Source organism: Falco cherrug, chromosome 1, assembly GCF_023634085.1.
Source record: "Falco cherrug isolate bFalChe1 chromosome 1, bFalChe1.pri, whole genome shotgun sequence".
Taxonomy (NCBI): Eukaryota; Metazoa; Chordata; class Aves; order Falconiformes; family Falconidae; genus Falco; species Falco cherrug.
In genome coordinates this window covers 123,844,707-123,866,565 of record NC_073697.1, presented here as the reverse complement: position 1 = coordinate 123,866,565, position 21,859 = coordinate 123,844,707, and the positions used below count along the sequence as shown (strand labels likewise).

Sequence of the window (21,859 nt, the reverse complement as noted above, 5' to 3'; positions counted from 1 at the left end):
CTTCAATAAAATAGCCACAGCACTCAGCTACAGCACTGTGAGCACAGCTTCAGAAGTACAGTAAAAAAACACATTCCCCTTAACGACCTCCCTGCGTAGACAAAGAGAAAAGCCCAACTCTGGCTCCCAAGATGGCAGAGGAGCAGACGCAAGGCTGCTGTCGTGGCTGGTCAACAGTACTTGGGAATCCCAACTAGCTGATGGGGATGTAGTAGACAGCAACGAAGGAACATCACTTGGAAGCAGAAGCGCGCTGCCTGTCCCCATTCCCCCCAGAACTACCGCAGGATAAAATTAAATTTTCAGTGACAAAAATACAGATAATCTTACATTAAGTGAGAAGATATATAAGGAAGAAGCATTATTTTATATGCTGCCAAAACCACTATGCTTTTTATTTGTGGCATTTTCCATTTATTATGTCCACAAAGATTTGCTACTTTCTTGGTTTGCTGAACCACTAAATATTTTCCAGCAAATTAAACACTCATGCCACATTACTAACAACCAATATTCTCAAAAACAGCTTGTCATGTTATGTATTTTCCTTTTCCCATGGGGTCTGAAGGGCCCCAAAAGATCTTCTAAGCATATTTAAGCAGTGTAATTTTTACTGTTTTGATAAATACAGTATTTTTGCTACAGGTAACTATGAAAAAAAAAAACAAACCTGTAAAATTCACAGACTGAAAGATCATTTCTAAATAACACTTACCCTAACTACCATAAAACCAGTTTAGACAAATCCACACACTGCTCACACTTCTCCCCTTCACTTCCTGCCACTCCAACATTCAAAATTTCATACCTAACATAATTCTATTATTCTTTTTCTTCCAACGTTTAGTCATTACAGCTCTGAGAATCATCAGCCTTCCTACTGCCTACAAACAGGAGAGATCACAAAATTTATTTCCCTAAACCACATATAAGCCAAAGATTAAAAATATCCACCTCTGTCACATCATTCCTCATGCAAGTGGTACTTCCTGAGACTAACAGAAACAAATCACACAAGTTTACAGTAACATCAACAGAACATCTCTTTACAAAATCACTTGCAAAAGCTCTTGCTATCAACTGTGTACCTACTGCTTCTTGGAAAAGCTGTATAGTTCAGTGTTACAAATTCGAAATTACCTTCTTGCCAAAGTATGAGCCTCCTGACACCTAACAAAGACTCCACACCACTTAGAAAAATTGATAGTTTGTACTCATTCTAAGTAGGAAGGGGCCACAGTAACCATTCAAACTTTTTAGTTATGAAATGAAACCTCTCAGTGTAGTAAAATTACATTTAAGAAGGAAAAAAGATTGAGATGTATGATTTCTTATCTGGCTTTCCTGTATTAAGTCTGAAATTAGGTATTTTGGAGGACTCTGAGAAAAGACTGGATAAATAACCAGTGCATCTCTATTAAATTTATGACAATGAATTTGCATATAAAATTATAGAGAAATATTTTGTTATTATGTCACAGCCACATAAAGCATCCTTTAACTTCAACTAGCAGTGCAATAGAAATGCAACAGAAAAAAATTCTTACCCATGAGTAATTACAATCTCCCTGCTTAAATTCCTAATCACTTCTTTTCCTACATTAATAGTCACTTTTCTGTGTTTCTCAGACATGAGTGAGTCTTTCTGGTTGAAACTTCATGTTGTAAATATTTGTGTGAAGAAAAGATGAAAGCTCAGTAAGCAAGACTGTTTCTGAATACAGAATTTAAGTTACATATCAATACCACCATAATGAAATCACGAGAAGCTGGCCTGTTTCTGTGGAGAGTCTGACCTTGCAGACTCCTCATTTTACTATCTATAAAGTTCAGTTATTTTCTTTCTCTTCCCCACCCCCTGTCAAATAAATACTAGGAGAAAACAAGTGTTTACTTTCCCAGTCACAAGCTCCACAAGACCAAGCATTCCTTGGGTTTTTTTATTCCATACCCTTGCTGTGTGCAAACTTTTGGAAAAGCGGTCTCTTTTTTAATATTCTCTCTTTTCTTCCTTGCTGAAAAAAGAATGACAGTTGGAGAAGTCTACCAAAGGAAGTAAGAAATCAAACATACAAAGTACAGTGTCTTTAAATATATGTCATTGATATACATAAACACAAGCGTTGACTACTGCCAAAGACCACAGAAGAAACAGCAGGACAAACAAGAACAAAAATAGGAAGGTCTTGTTTGTTCTGATAATCTAACCCATAATACTTCCATTGAGAGGGGGAAAATACATATACCATGTAGCGATAATGGGATCTTGCCTTAGGACCTCAACAAATGAAGTAAGAAAAGATTAAACAGCTATAATACGCGAGCAGGAGGGGAGGTCAGGAATACAAAATTGGCTGTTTTCTCCCCCACGATGAGCCGCTAGCAATCCTGCACAATGAGCAGCTCTGGGGATCTGCTTCCAGTAAGAAGTCTTTAGCAACTCTAGGAAAAACGTAAGGACAAGATTCACATTTACGAGGCTACTTGGCCTACTGATCCCCAAAGCAGGGGGAATGCCAGCTGTTCAACTACTCTATCCCTAAGCTAGAGTAGGACGACAGCATCCTTCCTTCTCATTCTCCAAGCCAGCTCCCACAGCTTTCCCTAGTTATTCAGCCATACACAGGGGCCAGGATTTAAATTATTACAAAAGAAGTTTCTCATTTAGATTTTGCTCCTGCTACCAGACCCATTAGGTACCACTGACCTCAGGAGGGAATGCCAGTGAGGTGAAAGATTCAAGGGCTTTCAACTAATAATCTGAATTGCTCCAGCAATTGCTTCTGCCATTACTAAAATGAAAATACCTAGAATAAAGTACAGTAGCACATGTAAGATGGTAGCAAACAACAAATAGAAAGAAAACAAAACCACAGTGAAAGTCAGAAAGAATATCCAGCTATAATTGCAAAGGGGATTTTAGTAACAAAAATAATTGCCAAAGATGGAGAAAATATTTCATCAGACTACTAAATTAAGAGAGTTGGAAAACATTAGTAGTAATATTGCCTAGCTCTTACATAGCCTCTTTCATCCACAGGCTTCAAGACTCTTCACAAGTTGGTAAGATTCACTAGTCCTGTTTTAAATTCCTTCAAAAGGAAGCATAAACAGGTGAAGTGATTTGCATCAGGCTGTCCAGATCTCTCAAGCAGTAGGCCTGTACCCTACCCATGTGGAAATATTACCTCTTCAAACCTTGTAGACACCGTTACTTTTTTCTGAGATGAGAACTTCTCCGTAAATCTAACACTGGAGCAGAAGTTCTCTCCCAACTCCAGCCCTTCTCCTGCAACCAGATCTACTAATATGGATCCCAAAGCGCAGGAGCAATTCCTCTGAAGCCAATGAGATTTCAGCACGGGAAAGATTCCTCCATGAGAGGTCAAGAAACAGAACTGGGACATATTACAGGTTAAGAAGCCACTTCCACATCTCACTTTAATTTTCAGTTTGCTGGGGAGAGCCCAAAACAATCCCCCTAAAAAACAAAACCCTCAAAAATAAAACAACAAAAAAACCCAACAAAACCAGCTATTACAACCTTTCAAGTCCTACAGCCATCAGTTTAACAAGCTTCTTTCACAGAAAAATTAATCTGACTCACTTAAAAAGGCACAGCGTCCGTATGAATTAAAGGAGGGGAAATACACACTCTGCACATTTCGTAAGTCAAAAAAATTCACAGAGGTAAGGAGTGATAATAGAAATGTGATTTTAACTAGGAAAAAAAAGTCATTTCTGCTTTCATAACAAATGACAAAGAGAACTCAATTTTATCAGTAATAACACACAAAATGTTCCTTCACTTACCAATAAAGAAAAACTGTTCTGCTAATTAAAGTTCAACAAAAAAAGCTTAATTCAGCTTTCGCTGCTCACAATTTCTGCATTGTAAAAGCTAAGATTACCAGAGCCTAAGTCATTTAAGAGTGAATCCCCCCACACTGAATCCCAAAGAGGGGGCAGGAATGTGGTGATCACTTGTACACTTTCCCTTCATTAAGTTTCAACTGCATGTTCAAAATCAGCTCCTCGCTACAGAGGACCAGCAAGCGGCCCAGCAACCCCAGGCTGTCCCAATCAAACAACTTTTGCCATTAAAAAAACAACAACAGAGTTTTCATTCACAATCTGCTATGACTCAAAAGTACTTGAACAACTGAATTTAAAGCACATTATTGTAAAACCTCCCTGTTCTACCAATCACTCTTGGAAAATAATACAAATTTGCCAAGTATAACTTAATTTAATTTTGTGGTTTGTGTTTAGGTTTGGTTTTTTTCTTTTCATTTTTACAAAAGAATGTGTCTTTTCTTAATAGAAATAAGGGGGGGAGGGGGGAATATTTTCTCCTTTGCCTTGTTTCAATTATATTATTTACCAAGAACAACATTAGAAGACCCCAACACAAGACTAGTCATGATGCACTCAACCTGTCAATGAGGATATTCATCTCTAGGACACCCTTGTATCTTACAACTGAATTCTTTTATTTCTTCAATGAAAAGCAAAATATGTTATTTTAAAACTTTACCTCAAGCTTGCTGCACCTCTGACAATGCAAAAGTCCTATTACCTTGTTACCTCTCACACATTTTCTCATTAACTGGAAAGCAATCTGGCAACTGTCTCCCTGCAGTTATTTCTTAATTTCCATCAATGATATGTTTAATCATGTTACAATAATCAAACAACAGTTTGATTAACAAATCACTGATGTCAAACGACTCCACTCATCTGGAAATTAATAAAAGGGTACGACCCACCCCAGGAGGGGTAACATATCCCCTTCCCCTACTTGGGGATTTGCCCTACATATGTTATATATATATAAATATATATATATACACACACATAGTCTCTGCTGGCAGGACCGTATCACAACCTGCAGTACAAACTCCCCTTTTTCAGTTTCAGAACAGTTGCATCGTACAAAAGGTGATCTCAGGGTCTGTTAGACCTCCCAACTTCTAGCTGCTCAGCCCTGACAAAGTCTCCTGCAGAAAACAAAAATATAAGCTCATCTGCCGGTCCTTCGATTGCTCCAAGGGTTAATTTTACAACAGCTGTTAAATTCTTTCGATTTATTTTTCCATCTTTCAACAAACCCTACCTAAACCTTTTTTTTTTTTTTTTTTCTCCCCTCCCTTCTGGTTTATTATTGTTATTTCCTGGCTGTCGCTAGCCGTCCCCTCCCGCCCCGCCCGGTACAAAAACAAAGCTGACTCCCACCCCTCCGCATCCCCCCACCCTCCGCCCCGAGGCGCACCCCCGGAGCCGGGGGAAGCCGGGCTGGTGCGAGGCATCTCCGGCTCTCCCGGCCGGCCGCTCCGCCTGCCCCCGCTGCGCCGGGCGCAGGGCCGCGCCGGGCCGCCCGTCGCCGGCCGCGGGCCCCCGGGACAGCCCGGCACCCCCGGGGCTCCGGCCGAGCTGCCCGTAAACAGCCCCCGAGCGGCTGCCGCTGCAGGCCCCTCCGCAGACACAGGGCCCTCTCCAGCCGGCACCGCTCAGCCTCCGGGCCGGCCGGCAGCCCTCGCCCGGCCGCTCGGCCTGCTGCGCGGCACCGAGGATCCCCCGAGGCCTCCCCGGAGCCCTCGCCAGCCGGGCCCGACTGCCCTCGGCCCCCGCGGGGGGCGAATGGGGAAGTCCTGACTTACCTGTCATTACTTTCTACGCCATCTTGGATCCACTTGTCAACGTCCCCACAAAGCATTGTGGGAAATCCCTCCCCCGCCCTCCTCCCGGCCCGGCGGCCAGCGGGGGAAGGCGGAGGGCGGCGGGCGCAGCGCCCGGCAGGGTACCGGCACCGGGACCCACCGCCCCGCCCGCGGACCGGCACGGCAGGCGCGGCGGCGGCCCAGGGGCAGCCCCGGACTCCGGCCCGCAGCTCTCCCCTCACGCCGCAGAGGCACTGCCGCGCCGCTCGGGCTGGAAACCGGCAGCCCCAGGGCTTTGCGTTGTTGTTTTGGGGGAGGTGCGGGGTGTTTTCTTTTTGCCGCCCCTTTCGCGGGAGCCGTGCAGCGGCCTCCGCGGGTAGGCAGCGAGCGCCGGGCCGGAGCCGGAGGGGAGAGACGCTGCGCGGCCGCGGCCCGGCCGCCCTCGGGCTGGGTGCGAGGGGCGCGCACGGTGGGGCCGGGCCCGCCCGGTGAGCTGCCAGAGGCCGCCGGTGCCGAACGTGGGGCTTTTCCGCCGTCATTCGACTGTTGCAGGCTTGGTTGGCTTATTGGGGTTTTTTTAGTGGTTTGTTGTTGTTGTTCCGTTTTGTTTGGGGCTTTTTTTGAAGCAGTTAAGAGCCCATAAACGCTCCGAAGGCGGGGGCCGTGTGAGGGGGCTGCGCGCCCTGTGCCTCAGGCGCCTGCCTCGGTAACGCACCCCTGGCTGCGCGTGAACCCCACACACCGCTTTGCATAACAGCTTTATTTTCACCGAGTAACCTTCCCCGTTAGCTCTGATTTCAGAATGTGTGGCAATCCATTCTCGATACCTACGCTGTTCTTCAAGCTGGCTTTTCCAAGGCAGGCCGCAGGGCAGAGTGGGCTCGAACCTGAGGGGACAACAGCTTGCCTCAGGACCTTAATGAAGCTTAGCAACAAAACAGGATCCCAGAGTTTTTAAAAAACTTTTCCTTCAACTTTGATAAGATCCAGGTCATTTTAGTATTGGATTCTCCTAAATACATTTATATTTAAATTTACGTTTAACGCCTCCTAACTCTTTGAAGAGTAACCACCAGCCCAGCCTCTGCTGCGTTGCCACTGCAAGAAGATACTTGACGCAAGAATATTTTCCATATTCATCAGTAATGCATTTGAAAAGAGAGAGCTCCTTGCAAAAAATATAAATGCAGAAGGAAATAAATTTCAAGAAATCCTTTGCATTTACAGCCCCAGACTTAAATCATTCCACTTTTTAATTCAACTTTATAAATACAGGTGGGAATATTTATAAAGTTTCAGTGCCATGCCAGAGGGGAGTGCAGCTGGTTCCAGCCTCGACCCACGAGATGCCGCTGTGGGAGGACAAACACGCTCCTGCAGAGCTGGCCACAGGCCAACTCTGCTACCCAGCCAGGCCACCATCCCCAGTGAGCCAAAAGGGCATGCTGTGACTGAACTGTTTTCCATGGGCACTGCACAAGGGGGCAGTTAGGATGAGTCAGATAAAGATGAAACCATGTTTAGGATCTAACTTTGCATCTCATTCAGTCCAGGTTGTGGAAGTGGAATTAGTCCCTTTATTGTGGAGGTTGGTTGGGTATGGTTCCTAGTGAGCTTTTGTATTACTGGCAAATGTTTCAGTTATAAAATGCAAAGAAAGTTTTCTTTAAAATAAATGGTAATTAAAAAAAAAAATGGACAGTATAATGATTTTTATATGTGTGTATCTATCTAAAAGTACACATGTATTCTTGAGTTCAGTTTGGGGTGAAACACAAATTTGCTGGGTTTATTTTTCACATAAGCTGTCATTAACTTTTGAGTCTATTTGTCCTATATATTTGTCCATTTCTTTATACCATGCTAAGAAAAAAATAGTGTGGCTAGTGATAGAGTTATGCAAGGAAGGATTCGCTCAAAATTACAAGACACCATTTTTATTGCTGTCTGTTGTTGTTGTTTTAAAGTTTTGATATTGAAAGTACTGAAAGGCAAAGACTGTGGTAAAGCAGTGGCAACTCTGCCCTGTACAAACGGTGCAGAAAGGAGCTGGGGAAAGATTATGGTACCCATCTCAGAAAAAATGCTGCATATAAAACAATATGGAGACTGTTCCATTACACCCAGTGCTTTTTATGATCTTGTTACTTAAATTAAACCTCTTAGCCCCTATATGAAGCAGGTTTTACGCTGTTTCGTAGACAGGTTTGTCATATTGCATAAATCCAAAGTGGACATGCCAGAGGCTACAGAGGGAGCCAACAGCTCTGAGATGAGGTTTGCTGCCAAGTGCTGCTTTGTCCAAGTACTGCCACTGAGCCTGCAACACTGGAATAACTGTATTGCTTCTATGTGGTGTCCCCTCAAAGCTCTTTCATAGTTTTGTTTTGGGGTTTTTTTTTACCAGATGAAAAGATGAGCACTGCTGGTCCAAAACAAATTTGGGCTCCAAGCACTCATTAACCTTGGAAATTCTGCTCAAAGTGCAAATGACAGAGGAGGTGGCCTAAGGGACAAGAACCCAAATCCAAAGGGCCTCAACAGAACTGAACTTTATTTTCAGAGACACTTCTAGTGTAACAGCACAAAAGACAGAGTATGCTACTAGCAACCGGTTATATACTACATGGGGGGGGGGGGAATAAAGAGAGTTCTTGTGGCTTTTATTGACATCCTTCTATACCATATTGAAGGATAATTTAAATAAATACGCTTATAATGTTAGCTGCTACTGTGGGACAGACTCCGTGAGATCTCTCTCTCTCTCTCCTTGATGTGTATTACCCCAGCAGAAGCTGCAATTTTGACTTCCAACCTCTGCAATCAAACACATCATTCACAACTCTACAGGCCGAGTTGACTAGCCAGGTCTTCAATCAGTGTTACACTAGGCACAGAAACATGTTACATGCTGACTGCTGGCCTGCATTTCTAGAATTGTCCAGGCTTCCCGAGTTCCTGGAATGCCCATGTGCTACGCTCACTAATGGGATTTCATGACAAGAGGAGAGCTCACAGTACTAGGCCCAAGAAGACCAGGAGCAGCTGGTCACATGGAATCTGGGAGCAGAAGAAAAGCAACAGTGTATGTTGCAAAGGCACAATGGGGAGGCATGAGATAGGAACAAAAAGAAGGAATCTCTGCTCAGCATCATGAGACTTGACAGGGCTCAGATCCTCAAAAGCCTAACAGTGGTATTCCTAAGGATGCATTAGAACGGTGAGATTAAAACAAAAAACATGAACAAAAAACCCTCCAATGATTGCACCAATACCAAATTCAATTCCGTTTTTACATTTTCCTAGTGTTTCAAAACTTTTCAGATCTGAAAATTGCAATTTCCTGCTGGAAGTTCAGAAAGTCCGACCTCACAGGGACCGCAATTTCAAGGAAGCCCTGTACAGAAGGCACTAACACATCCAGTCTCCCTACCCTTAAGTCAGGATTCTGGAAATCCATGGCTGTTCACAGGCCTTCTCCCCATTCCATGAAGCTAGGAGCCATACCCAGGTCCTTGGAGAATCTAGGCTCCTTGCCAAAAAACAGGAGTTTGAAAACCTGGGGCCACTCAGGGCTGGCAGGCTCCCTGCCATGAAGCAAAGATCTGAGCAGAGCTCCGAAAGGTGTGGCACGGATTCTGGAAGAGTTGGGAACTCTCAAACCCTCACTTGCTTCAGGGCTAATGGAGAGCTGCTAGCCAAAAAGCCCTAGAGTCCTGGCTCACCCATGAGCTGCACACTTGGAATCACAGCTATAGCTTAGTTTCTACATTTTCAAAGCAAAACTATTTCAATTATTTCAGACTTACGCTGCTGGGTTTTTTCCTTCTGCAACTTTTGCTTTCACAGGACATTCAGAACCATCAATTTCCATTCTATGATAAAGTTCACTCCTGTTTCTTGGAACTGGCATTTCTTAAATTCCGATACAGAGAACTCTATTTTCAATCAGCTCCACTCATGATGTCTAACTTCACAATACAGGAAAAAACATTACAATTAACACGTAAAAGTACCGTTCAACACTGAATTGCCTCCCCGACCCTGGAGCCTAACATCCCAGCAGTTAACGTCTTGAGCAGTTTTCACCTCTGAGAACAAACAACAGGAGGCCTTTCTCAATATAAGTTCCAGACTGATTGCAGTAATAGAAGCAATGTTTTTATTGTCTTAGCACACTGGGCCTTTACAAATTTTTGAACTCCCTCAGAAGCAGCAGTCATGGGAAACTAGCAGAAAGAAGTTAAGTGGTTTACCCTCTGCCACAAACAAGTCAGTGGTAGACCTGAGGTTAGATAGCAACAGTAAGACTTAGTCTCACTAAACAATAAAGCGAACTGTTTCTAAGTAGCCATTAATGTCTGATTATTAGGCTGTAGAGTAGCAAGTTTCGATTTTCCAGCATGAAAATTTCCCTGGAATTCCTCCAGAGTCCTCTAATGAACAGATGATCTCAACTTTAATCTTACTTCATAATTACCCAAGGATAAAATTTCTTCAGTGTGGACTCTTTAAACACATACAATTTCTAGAGCAACTGGTAGTCAAACTAATTCACTTTTCCTTTGATCCACAAAATGAGGGTGTTGAGAAGCAAACAGCAATAAGGGGGTGCTGAGGGTACATTGAGGAGATAGGAAATACAAAGTTCAGATTAACATGATGGTTTGATCCCACATTGTCAAGATCAAAGATCTTCAATCTCAATGCATTTTTTTTTAAAAAAGACTGCATGCCTTTATGTTGACCTTTAAATTGCTCACGGAGGAGTTATATCTAACATGTATCTGCATTCTTCAGATGAACTAGCACCAAAAATGTACAGTTTTTCTTTTTTTCTAGCAATCTGAATGTGGCAACCTTTTCCAGAGAGACACAAGATACACTCCTTTCATTTTCATTAACAGTAGTTTGCCAACAACAACAACAAAAAAAACCAAAGTAAAACAAAAAACCTCCAAGCAAAATGAATAGATTCTTTTTCACTCACTTGGGCTTACTGTACAGCCTAGTAATTGTACAATTGTGTTTTAAAACTCCTTTTTTGAGTTTGTGATGTGTGAGGAGGGAAACCCTGAGAGATTCTTGCTTCTGGCACCAAGTACTAGGTACACAACAGGTGTATCTCACCCTGAGGATGGAGTTAGGTAGGAGTTTGCCTTGCGCAGTATGTTGTCAAACCAAGACAGAGGTGTTGTAAGTGAACTCAAGTGAGGACAAAAAATATATTTCAGACCAAAAGGCAAAAAAACTTGATCACTGTGGATCTTTGGTACAAATACAGACCATTAATGTGAACCTTCATAATCCTTCTGAGTTTTAAGGAGATACCTGGGCTGTTGAAATTTAAGAGTGTTTCCAACGTTCTTTCCAATGCTGACAGCAAAAGGTAGTTGTGAGGGGAAGAAACCACCTCCTTTCTCCAACAAACTCATGCTCTAAATGCAAAGGCAGCAGAGAGGTATATAGCTAGGGCAGAGAGGGAGAAGCATCTGCAAGGCCCCACCAGAACAAGGGCCAGGGAACCACTGAACCATTCCACTCCAGGATAAAAAGGAAAATAGGATTGGCTGGGAAAACAGGTCCAGTATGTCTCATCTGGTAGAAGTGTCACAGAGTCCATAAGCTTAAATGCTTGGAGTTGAAGATTCCCGATCAGACTTGCAAAAAAGAAGAAAATAGGTCTATGCTAAGAAGTACAGGGAGAGGCAAGTTCCCACTTTCCCTAACGATCCATTGTTCCCCTTTCTGATAGCTCTTGCCTCAGTTTGCAAAAGATTTATTTTTTTTTCAATTGACAAGGTCAAAACTGCAGTTACTTCATTCATTATCCCAGCAGCCACTTTCACTCATGCTGCTAAGGCTAGCCTCACAAAGACCAGTACATCCCATTCTCGGGCAAGATTTGTGGTTGTGACAAGATTTTACACAACTTGTACAACTGGGATTATAATACAATTTAGGAAGCTAGATGGTAAGCATTCTATGCATTCTAAACAGTCTGCTCCTCTTTCTCCCTTCCCTCACCAATTGTTCAGCAGCTTTTTTTGTTGCTTAAATGCAATGAGCTGGACTGGTATGGCTTGATAAAGTTGCAAGTCTCTGAAATGACATTTCCCTTAAACTACATCCAAAGTCTAAATTTCAAATGCAAATCACTGCTTAAAAGCTTCTATCTTTTCCTGTCCCTTCACACACTTCCCACCCTCAAAATCACTGCCTAGCTTCCTGACTTACTGTGTATTCATCCAATAATTACCTGTGCTAAGAGTGTTAGTCCGAATGAAGTTCGGTGTGCTTTTAAAGGGATAGCATTTACATACATCTCAACATATTATTTACAATTATAGTCTCTACCTAATTATGAACAGAACAGTTAGTTATGACTAACTAGCATTAAAAAATTAAGAAACAGCACTTTCAATAAAAGTTCTATTGATTCTTCCTATACTATTCGTGCTACTATTTACTTTCTAAAAAAACCAGAACAGGGACATGGGGAAAGTCTACAGCTGCCCTCCATTACAAGTAGGTTAAAGCAAATAATAGGATGTTATCTTCTATGAATGTAACACATTCAATTATAAGAAGCAGCAGCTTTGAAGTACTGTCCTCGCTAATTGTGTAATTGCTATTGTAGCCATTACAAGCTGCAACAACAAAATAGTGAACATTAGTGACTTGCAGGCAGCAGACAAAATTCAGTAATTTCTCAGTCAGTTCAGAATTAAGTCTCTCTGTAGTTCCACATCACAAGAAACAGCATTATTCTTAAGCATGAACATCCAGAATTTTGTTCAAACAGTATCTTGACATAACAATATAATCATTTTAATTTACCTCAATGCATGCTACTGTAAACCCCTAGGATTTTTTATTTATAGCACATCCTTTCAATCACAGCCTCAAAAAAAGTCCTGTAATGAAATAACCACAGGATTATGTGTTAAAGGTATACATGGAAAAGAAGAAGCCACAAGACTACTATTATACAGGCAATACAGTTTTATTATGTTTTTTCACCAACTGTAGCAAAAACACATAACAACCGAATGTATAATCACGGGAACTTAATTATCAACAGGAATTTCAGAACTGTGTTCTAAACTTTAGACCAGGAAGGCCTGACAGGGAGAAAACAAACCATATACACACTGGAATAATAGTCTCTATTATGAAGATTTAATGCCTTTAAAAGCATTGAGATTATTGAGGCACCTTACTGCAGGTTATGTATCATCTCCTCTTTGGCAATGAGATGCGTGGTTTTGTTAACTAGGGCCATTAACGAGTTGAGCTTGTGAGACCAGTCATTGAGTATATTGTTTGGGTCCTTAGGCCTCTGAAAATTGATAATTCCTGCCAGCCTGTCTACTTTAGCAAAGATGGTCTTATTAACTACTAGGTTAGACAGGAACTCCTCCGATTCCTGTAAAGACAAACAGCACTAAGTCAAGAAAATAGCATTTTTATCTATAAAAACATCAGAATTCTTCCCAGACAGCATTAAAGCACAGGGAACTAGATTTTCTTTATACTTAACAGACATACAGCTACAGTAGTATTGTACTTAAAACAAACGATACTTTAATATTACATGTTGGCACTGCAAGATACTAGCATGATCTATTAAAAAATTCTTTTTTCTCACCTGTTTCTCATTATCTTTCTTGAAATTAAGTTTAATATACTACACCAACAGACTTTCATACTTTGGAGTACTTGGCTAACCTGATAGCAGAACAAGCCTTCTGACAAGCAAGGCATATGAAAATCTGCATGAATTATTGACCACTGTCAAGGAAGGTTTATTCTGAGTTTGTGGGAAAGAGCAGATTTAATTAAAAGACAGTAGGGTAAAGCTTTTCATTTGCGCTCAAAACACCAATATGCCAAGATGTATTAATCTCTTCTGAAAGCTCTTGAAAAGACAAAGTGGAATGACAGGAAGACTACTCCACCCCATTTTCCCAAATTACAACCATCTATAAACACGGGCGTCTAAAGGTGAGAAACCCTGTATCTTCACCCAGTGACAAGAACATTTTAACACTAAAACACAAGACAAGAAGCTCCAGCATTTAAATGAGACCTTGAATATAAATGAATTTTTAAGAGCAACTTTTGCCTTATGGGCACACGCATCATGAAACTGAGTTCTCCCTGGATTATAAACCAGTTTAACTCCCATAAAGGCGTGAGAATACACTCAGGTCATCATATTGACTAATAAAGTGCCAAATACTCAGACAATTTATTCTCAACAGACTTTTACACTACTTCTCATAAACAGAATCCAATGAACTAAAGCTCAGTTAATGCTCCCTGTCTATCACTACAGCACACTTTGTTCTTCCTGTAAGAGCTGAAAAGCACTGGTAACACAAACAGGGGAATTAGACTAAGGATGAAGCCAGGAGAGGTACATGCATAATACCAAGACAAATATAGAGAGATACAACAACAGATACTGTATCCATGAACATTCATAAACACACAAGTGTAAACCCTGAGAATTTTGTAGCAAGCAGTGTATTTCTACAGCGCTACATCTTTCTGCACTGTCTGTAAAACAATGCAATGATGACCTATAGCATCACTAACAGAGCATTTTAAGCTAAAGAGAACTCATATTCAAGTTACAGGAGAACGTTAATCTGCTGAATAATTACATTTTTGCCACAAACACATACACACATACACTTCCACACCTCTTACGAAAGAAGGAAAAGCAAAGCAACACTTACATCAACAGATAGATCCAGAAGCTGTGCCATTCTCTTCATTGTAATTCTGGTATAATATTTAGCCATTATTCTAATATTCTGGAATAAAAGTGTTCAGAGTAGAGGGTTATGTGCAAAAAATAATTGAAGCAGGCTGCAAAAATATAAAAGTCAATGTTAAAAGCAGATTAGGAGCTCTAATGGCAGTGCAGCATAAGGTATTGTGAGGGAGTTACAAACGAACAGTTCTTTTGCTTGTAAAAGGCATAGAAGTCTTTACATGACAAATTATTAAGTAATGATATCAAGTCATTATGAATTTAATAAAAAGCAAGACTTCCAAATTTCTGCTGTATTGAATGTGAATGCTAAATCTCACAATTCGAATGCAACATGCTCTTTTTTATGGCAACTGTGCCAAACACCTATTTATAACAAAGATACATGAGTAAATAAAATCTGGAAAATACAGCACAATGGAAAAGGCAACTTATCTGCTGCTTTACTACATACCTTTTCCCCCCCCCGCCCCTTTGTAACTAACATAAGGCAAACGAAAAGCATTTATAGTTGAGGCACTGAATACACAGCTAATGCTTAAAGACAGCCATACTTACATGTTCCACAACTCTGTTCTTCAAATCTTTCCATCTCTTTTCACCTTCCTCTGTACAGCCAAAAACATCTGTTGCAGGACTGTCAAGGGATCCTTCTCTCAATTCTTTCCCATATTCTTCAACTAGGGCAGTCCATCGCATCAATTCCATAGTGGTAAATAGTTTTAGGAGGTCTCTAAATGATTTAGTAAAGGTGATTTACAATACTGTATTAATAAGGCTTATTTCGTACTTAAATAGATCAAAGAAATAATTGTAAATGCTTTCATTTTTTTACCATTGATTTCATTGCTCTTCATGAATATACTGTAATGCTTCATACTATCGGGCAGCTCAAGTCAGACTGTGTTTCTAATAAAGCTCTTTCTCTTATAAGACGTATTTTAATGTAGAACTTGCACAATCAGAAAAATTTTGCATAATTTTTCACACATTCAGAGATTCTTACAGCAGACTTAGCATAAACAATTTCATTTGAACAGCTAGTTTGAGATACTTTTTTTTTTTCACCTAATTGTTTATTAGAAAGAATACTTACTTATACTTTGGGATTTCTTCTAGCTTCTTGTCACTACTAATTCTGTGCACCAAATCAGATTGTTCATTGTCATAAGGTGAAAGAATAACATAAAGGACAACGCTCTTCAGTGCCTGTTGAAGAGGAAAGAGTGTGGGTTTTTCCCCAATAATTAAATGATGGAATTGAAAACACTCACAGAGCTTAGAGTTTAACATGTAAAAGGCTTAAACCCAGCATATGAAAGTTAAGGTGAAAGAAATGTAATCTTGCAGAAATGAACCCTGAATTCACAGTGATACATTTAAATGGATTCAGGTTAACTGAAACACTAGTATTTAAAGTAAATATGTGGGGGAAAAATCTTTTTAAATATGTAACATCTGTACTGCATACACAACAGTATCATTTAGACCACAACTGCACAGCTGTTTCTAATTCCTGCACTTGAACAGACAAGAAATTCTCAAGATTTCAAAGACAATATAATGAAGATGTTAGTTATAAATATTCATTTGAAATCAACTTTATTTGTTTTCAACTAACTGATTTGTTAATATACCCATTTAAAAAAAAAAACAACCACTAAGAACAACAAACTGATGAGCTATTTAATCTGCCATAAATTGATCTGGTAATGAAATGGGTATTTGCCACATGAAAATACAGACATTTTGTACATGATGTTTTTTTACCTGCTGCCACTTTTCACTTTCAGCCTGGATACACGGAGTATCATAAATGGCTCTGTAGTGCTTACAGATGGAGAGGTAGGAGCCTTCATGTTGATCCAGCTGTATCATTAAGTTGTAGTATTTCAACTTCAGTTTCTGAAACAGAATCAAACAGTGAAATTAATACAGCTTCATGAATCATGAAAATTAAATCCAACTGGATCACAGAAAACAGGGATTCAAATACACTTGGATTTGAAGAGAGACATGTCAGATTGGGGGGGGGGCAAGCAGGGGAAAGGAGAGAAAGAAATCCTCCAATGACTTACTTCTGTGTTTTCTTCTTGAAAGAATTTTGTATTAATTTTTTTGCTGATAATTTGAGTCCGAATATAGTCTTTTACAGCTAGACAGAGTCTCATCTGCTCCAAGATAAATTCTACACGTTCTTTCTTTTCCATTGAACCATAGGTTTCCACCTAAAATAAAAATGTAACTATTTAACAATGTCAAAAGTCAAAACAAGTGAATTCTTAACTTCCCAGGAAGAGCAGGAGGTTGGTGGTGGGGGAAACAAAACAGGAAAAACATGCCAGAGCATGTGAAAATGGAGAAAAGGTTATTCAATTTTCAATTATAACCCCCACTTACACCAAAAGAATCTGCTAACACTGAATTCAATACACTACCTAGACAACTGGAATCTGTTTTCCAAATGGCAAGTATTCCACGTAACCTAACCGTGAGACTAACAAAAGCAGTTAAAACTGAATTACACCCTCACTAGTAACAGGTAAACTCATTCCAGGCATTTCTGCAAACATACGTGATTAAGTTTCTAAACAATAACCTAAGAGCAGTCACAATTAATTTTTATTGCTGACACAGTTTTGAGTTACAAGGCACATTACCTGCAGTTCTTGCAGAATAGAGGCAGCCTCTTTCACCTCACCATTCTGTTCTTTTATTGTTGCAAGCGTCTTTGTCAGGCGAGCACGTTCAATTTCCACATATATCTGAAATCAGAAGTAGTTGTTTAAACATTGGCATTTTCTAAAGAGTGAAAACTTAAGACTGCAACCCCACTAAGACACATATGTGATGTTGTCATACACCAATTAATTCCCTGTGTATCCCTACGCTATACTGACACTATCCACAAGATACACAGCTGAAGTAGAAAGGATAGTTGACACACCGGAACTATTTGGACCAAATTAATCTAAAAAACTATGTCTAAATTCATCTACCGTTCTTCAAGCAAACATAAAAGGATGTGCACTGTGCATGAAGTATTAGATATTTTGCCTGTTAAAATATATTGAAACAGATATAAAGTAAAGACTTTAATCGTTAATGTGTACTAAGTACTACCATTTGCATTATTTTGCTCACTACTAACCACCCATAAATCGACAATACTTGTTTACTAACAATTTGGACTAACTTTGAACAGACAAAAGTCATCCAGCAAAAGGAGTATTATCTAAATTATTAACGTGGTATAATGCTTTAGTATCACCCTCTAGTTACCGTAACTGTACCTAATACCTTGCTAAGTGCAGGAGAAATTAAATGAAACCTGCCCATTTCTCTAACAAACTCAAATACATCACGTTTTAAAAAGTGAAAAATAAAGTGGCATTTTAGAACTCTGAACTGTACTATTAATTATATCAATAATATAGCCAAATATCTACATCATGGAAATATAAGCAGTGTTTCAGCAAATTATTTAAATATTAAATCTGGAAAACATTTGCAGTCTTTCAGAAAGAAATACACTACTTGGCTTCTCAAGTTACTTTAAAAATTAATTTTGCTCTTATTTGAACAAGATTAAAAAACAAGGTTAAGCAGCTATGCTTTTAAAGGAGGTGAACATTTTTATTCTACCTTATAGACAGTCTTAAAACAAAACCTTACTTTTCCTTCCGTAACCATACGCAACGTGTCAATTAAGCGCAGTTTGACTGGTAAGTCTGTGATGTCTTCAACATAAGTGCAGCACTGCTGGACCATTTTAGCAACTGCCTAGTACAGTAACAGAAAAGAAGAACATACTGTGTTTTTTAGATATTGCAAATGCATTCCAACTATAACAGTCAGATAGGTTTGATATGAAACTGTTCAGTACTTCAGAGACTCATTTCAACAAAAAGCATGGAGGCTACATCTCATCACTTTGCTTCTAAAAATGTGTAAAATGACGCTAGCAACTGAAGTCAAATGTGATGCTGTTCTGTCTCTTCTTTCACCTCAGTTTTTCCAGTGATATTCAAAATGATTAATCCCACAGAGCTTTCTCTTGAAAAGCAGTACTCCTGCCAAATTCACATGACTCTCACATGGACCGACAAAATTTGTATGCCCCAAGACCTGCATGGCCCAGGAAAGGTGTTATCTTCTCTTAAGCGTGTGCACTAGCCCTTCTCTTTAGGACACCTGTAGATTTTTCAGGAAAGGAAGGAAGAGGGATAATTATTTCTGACTGATTATTTTCCATCTCTGCATACTCCCAAAAAAGCACTAATAAACTAGCATCCTTCAGTGGCAAGCACAGCTATCGGAATATGTTCTTCTGGTAACAATGCTGTCAAAGCTGTTGCTATTATTATTAAAATACTTACTTCAAAAAAGAAAAGAGAGAGAATGAAACCTCTTCCTCAAGAAGAAAATTCAGCTGAAATGATCCAAGTCTTCAGCAACATTTTTTGTGCAAATTATCAAACTAAACTGTACTCTACTTTTATACAAACTCCTAACATTTTTGAACATTAAAAAGGAGGCAACCTTTTCCTTACTAAAGCAATACCATTGAAACTACCTGTTGCTGACTTCTACTAAGTTAAACTAAATACACAATGCAATAAACTTTGTACCTCCTTAAGTTCAAGTGCCTTCAGCTATCCTGATAGCCCATTTCTCAGAACTAAATACCCGAGTATGACAGTTTCAAAAGCAAGCCTGTAAAGCACACACCTTATTTGATCACAGTAAGCTGCAATAACTCTGCTTAATGTACACTCATGAACACAAAAAATTAAGAATATGGCCACAATACAGACTGTATAAGAGCGTAACGATGAACTACTGTCTAAAGTACTGGCATGCACAAAAGCAGGAAAGTCACAGCTGTGTTGCCAAGAATGGCAAGCTGGACCATGTGGAGCTCAGGCACAGGGTGGAGACAGACTAATTCCAGACATCAGTTTCATTATTGGCTTTCCTAAGTCTACCAAAAAACACCAACAGAAGCTAGTAACAATATATTCAGGCAGGTGCTACAAAGTCAGGAAAGTCCCTACACACAAGTGGGAATCAGATACACAGGTCCAAATACAATTTCATTTTTTGTTTCAAAGGATTAAATTCACCTGTTTTAACTGACTTCTTCTCTTTGATAGAAGAATAATATTTTCATTAAGAGCATCCCAGTCTTTAGCTTCGTAACACATTTTCACTATAGCAACTAAGATACGGGATGTGGAGACCATGTCAGATGCCTGTAACAAACAAACAGCATATTAGTGATGGGATAAACAACGTGCAGACCTCTATCACCTGCGCTTCTATTACACCAAGGTAAAGAACCTGATTATATCTAACCTTATTAATTTTCTTTTTAAAGAAAAGAACAACAAAATAGAAAGACTGATACTCCAGTTCCCTTCACAACTTAAATGTAGTGGAACAAGGGGGTGCATAGGACAACCCAGCCTAAATGCTGCACACCATATGGTACTTACCGTGCGTGTTTGTTTTTCCAAGGAGAGAAGGTTTTCAATTACTTCTTGCAATCTTCCTTCCTAATGTGACAGGCAAAGAATTATCATAATGAGTGATAAACACAGTTTAGTTTAAATAGAGAGCAGCTCCAATTCTCATGCAAGTAAAAAACAGACTAGTCTGTACACCCATTTTTAAGTTGGGTTTGGATTTTTTTTCTTAATAAAAGAAACATACATAGCAGTAACTTTAAATATATGGTTCTACACACAGAATAAACCGGAAAGGTTTTTGAAATTCCATTTTTGCCCAATACGTGCTGGAAGTTGGTTGTCTGGAGCAAAAAACCTAGCAAGTTTCAGACAGGTTTGTTTAGCTCACATTCACCGAGCTAGATGGAAGACTCATTTCTTTCCTAGCCAAAACAAAGCCTTAAGTGAGAACAGATAAGCAATTAGGTATTTTGGCCAAAAGAAATTTTTACTATTACTTTCATCCACATACATCATATCTTAATTAGCATATTATAGAAAGCATAAACTACATGCTTTATAGTCTAAGCATGGAATTATAATAGTCCTGCTTTTTGAGTTTTGAGAACTATATTTGTTTAGAGGAGTTAAAGACACTACAATCTACTTTTAGTCCTACATCATAATTCTTAGCAAATATCTCACTAAAAAAATGTTAACATGGAAGAGTTTGAAACAGTCCCTGGCAACTGTGGGGCTGCAAAAAGTGCTTAGAAACTAGCAAATTAGTAACAAAAAAGAGAGAATTACATCTGTTTTTAAAACATACCTACCTTACTGAAATCTTTTAAGCTATATACAATGGTTTGCCAGGGATGTGCTACAAAATTTACACGTTACACAACAATGAACCATAGTCATGGTGTCTGTACCTAATGCAGCATGTGGGATAAAACTCTCCACACAGCACAGCCTTAAGACAGTAAAAAGACGCTATTTGCTTAAGGCCACTGCCTTCAGAATCCTACAACACGCTACACAGTACAACATGTCTGAGAAACATGAATCCAGCGGAGGATGGGCAGCATGTAAAGAATCAGATACCATCCTAACGGGACAGAGCGTAACAGCAAATCCGGTCTATCTGTCCTGAGGTCTACGCAAAGGCACAAATCCATACAAGATCCTTAACATAGACCATATGCATGATTACGATCCTAACTGGCAAGCCATCCCGAGGTCGCCCCGGGTGGGTGCACAGGCCTGGTTGTGGAGCAGACACCCAGCACCCTGGCAGGGCTCTGCCCCCCTCCCCTGCAGCCCCAGGCCCGTACCCAGGTGGAAGCGGCAGAGCGCTGCCCAGACGGGTCCGGGGCCCCTGACAGGGAGGCAGCTCTGGGGGGCAGCGGTCCAGGGATGAACGAGCCCCCCGCAGTCGGGTGCGCTGCCCGCGGCTGTCCCACCACACCGGGGAAAGCCGCGGCCCTACTGGGCACGCCGGGCCTCCCGCTGCCCTCAGCCGCCCGGCCGCACCCCGACAGCTCCGGCCGCCCTCCTGCCCTGCGCTGCCAGGGAATGGCACGGCAGCCCCTACTCGCCGCACACGGCACAGCAGGGCCCCAGCCCCGCACCCTCCTGCACCGGACCGGGTGACAAGAGGCGCCTGCGGGCCGGGCCGCGCCGCGGGTCCCCCCGCCACCGGGCCGCCTCGCCGAGCGCGGCCTAGCGCGCCCCACGCCATGACTCAGCCCATCGGCGCCGCCGGGCTCCCTCCCGCCCCTCACCTGCGCCAGCCGCTCGCACTCGGGCAGCCGCTGGTCCACCGTCGCGCTGTAATCCACCTCCATTTTCACGATGCGGCCATCGGCCCGCTCCGCGCCGCCCTCCGCCATCTCCCTGCTCCGCTGCGCGGCCCCCGCCGAACACACACCGGAAGCAGGCAGGCGCGCAGCCCCGCCCGCGCG

At 41.0% G+C, this 21,859-nt stretch overlaps 2 protein-coding genes across 5 annotated transcripts in view; both read right to left on the bottom strand.

Moving 5' to 3' along the window:
* The window catches only part of HELZ (helicase with zinc finger), a 91,498-nt gene extending 85,749 nt beyond the window's left edge, over positions 1-5,749 (bottom strand). For 3 of the 4 annotated variants that reach the window (XM_027808244.2, XM_055727399.1, XM_055727407.1), the window contains exon 1: positions 5,661-5,749. Coding sequence is in view for 1 of the 4 variants with exons in the window: in XM_055727413.1 (XP_055583388.1) it covers positions 5,661-5,667 (7 nt within the window). In the remaining 3 variants the exon portion in view is untranslated. The remainder of the gene's footprint in view (positions 1-5,660) is intronic. The other variant, XM_055727413.1, reaches the window with a different exon arrangement.
* Positions 5,750-12,647: 6,898 nt separating this feature from the next.
* Positions 12,648-21,859, bottom strand: PSMD12 (proteasome 26S subunit, non-ATPase 12). The gene is made up of 11 exons (XM_055727422.1): positions 21,680-21,859; positions 19,944-20,003; positions 19,572-19,700; positions 18,121-18,228; positions 17,106-17,210; positions 16,524-16,673; positions 16,216-16,350; positions 15,542-15,654; positions 15,004-15,178; positions 14,408-14,485; positions 12,648-13,089 (listed from the first exon to the last, which is right to left on the bottom strand). Exons 1-11 carry the CDS (start codon positions 21,785-21,787, stop codon positions 12,880-12,882), a joined length of 1,371 nt encoding a protein of 456 aa, XP_055583397.1. The 5' UTR covers positions 21,788-21,859; the 3' UTR covers positions 12,648-12,879.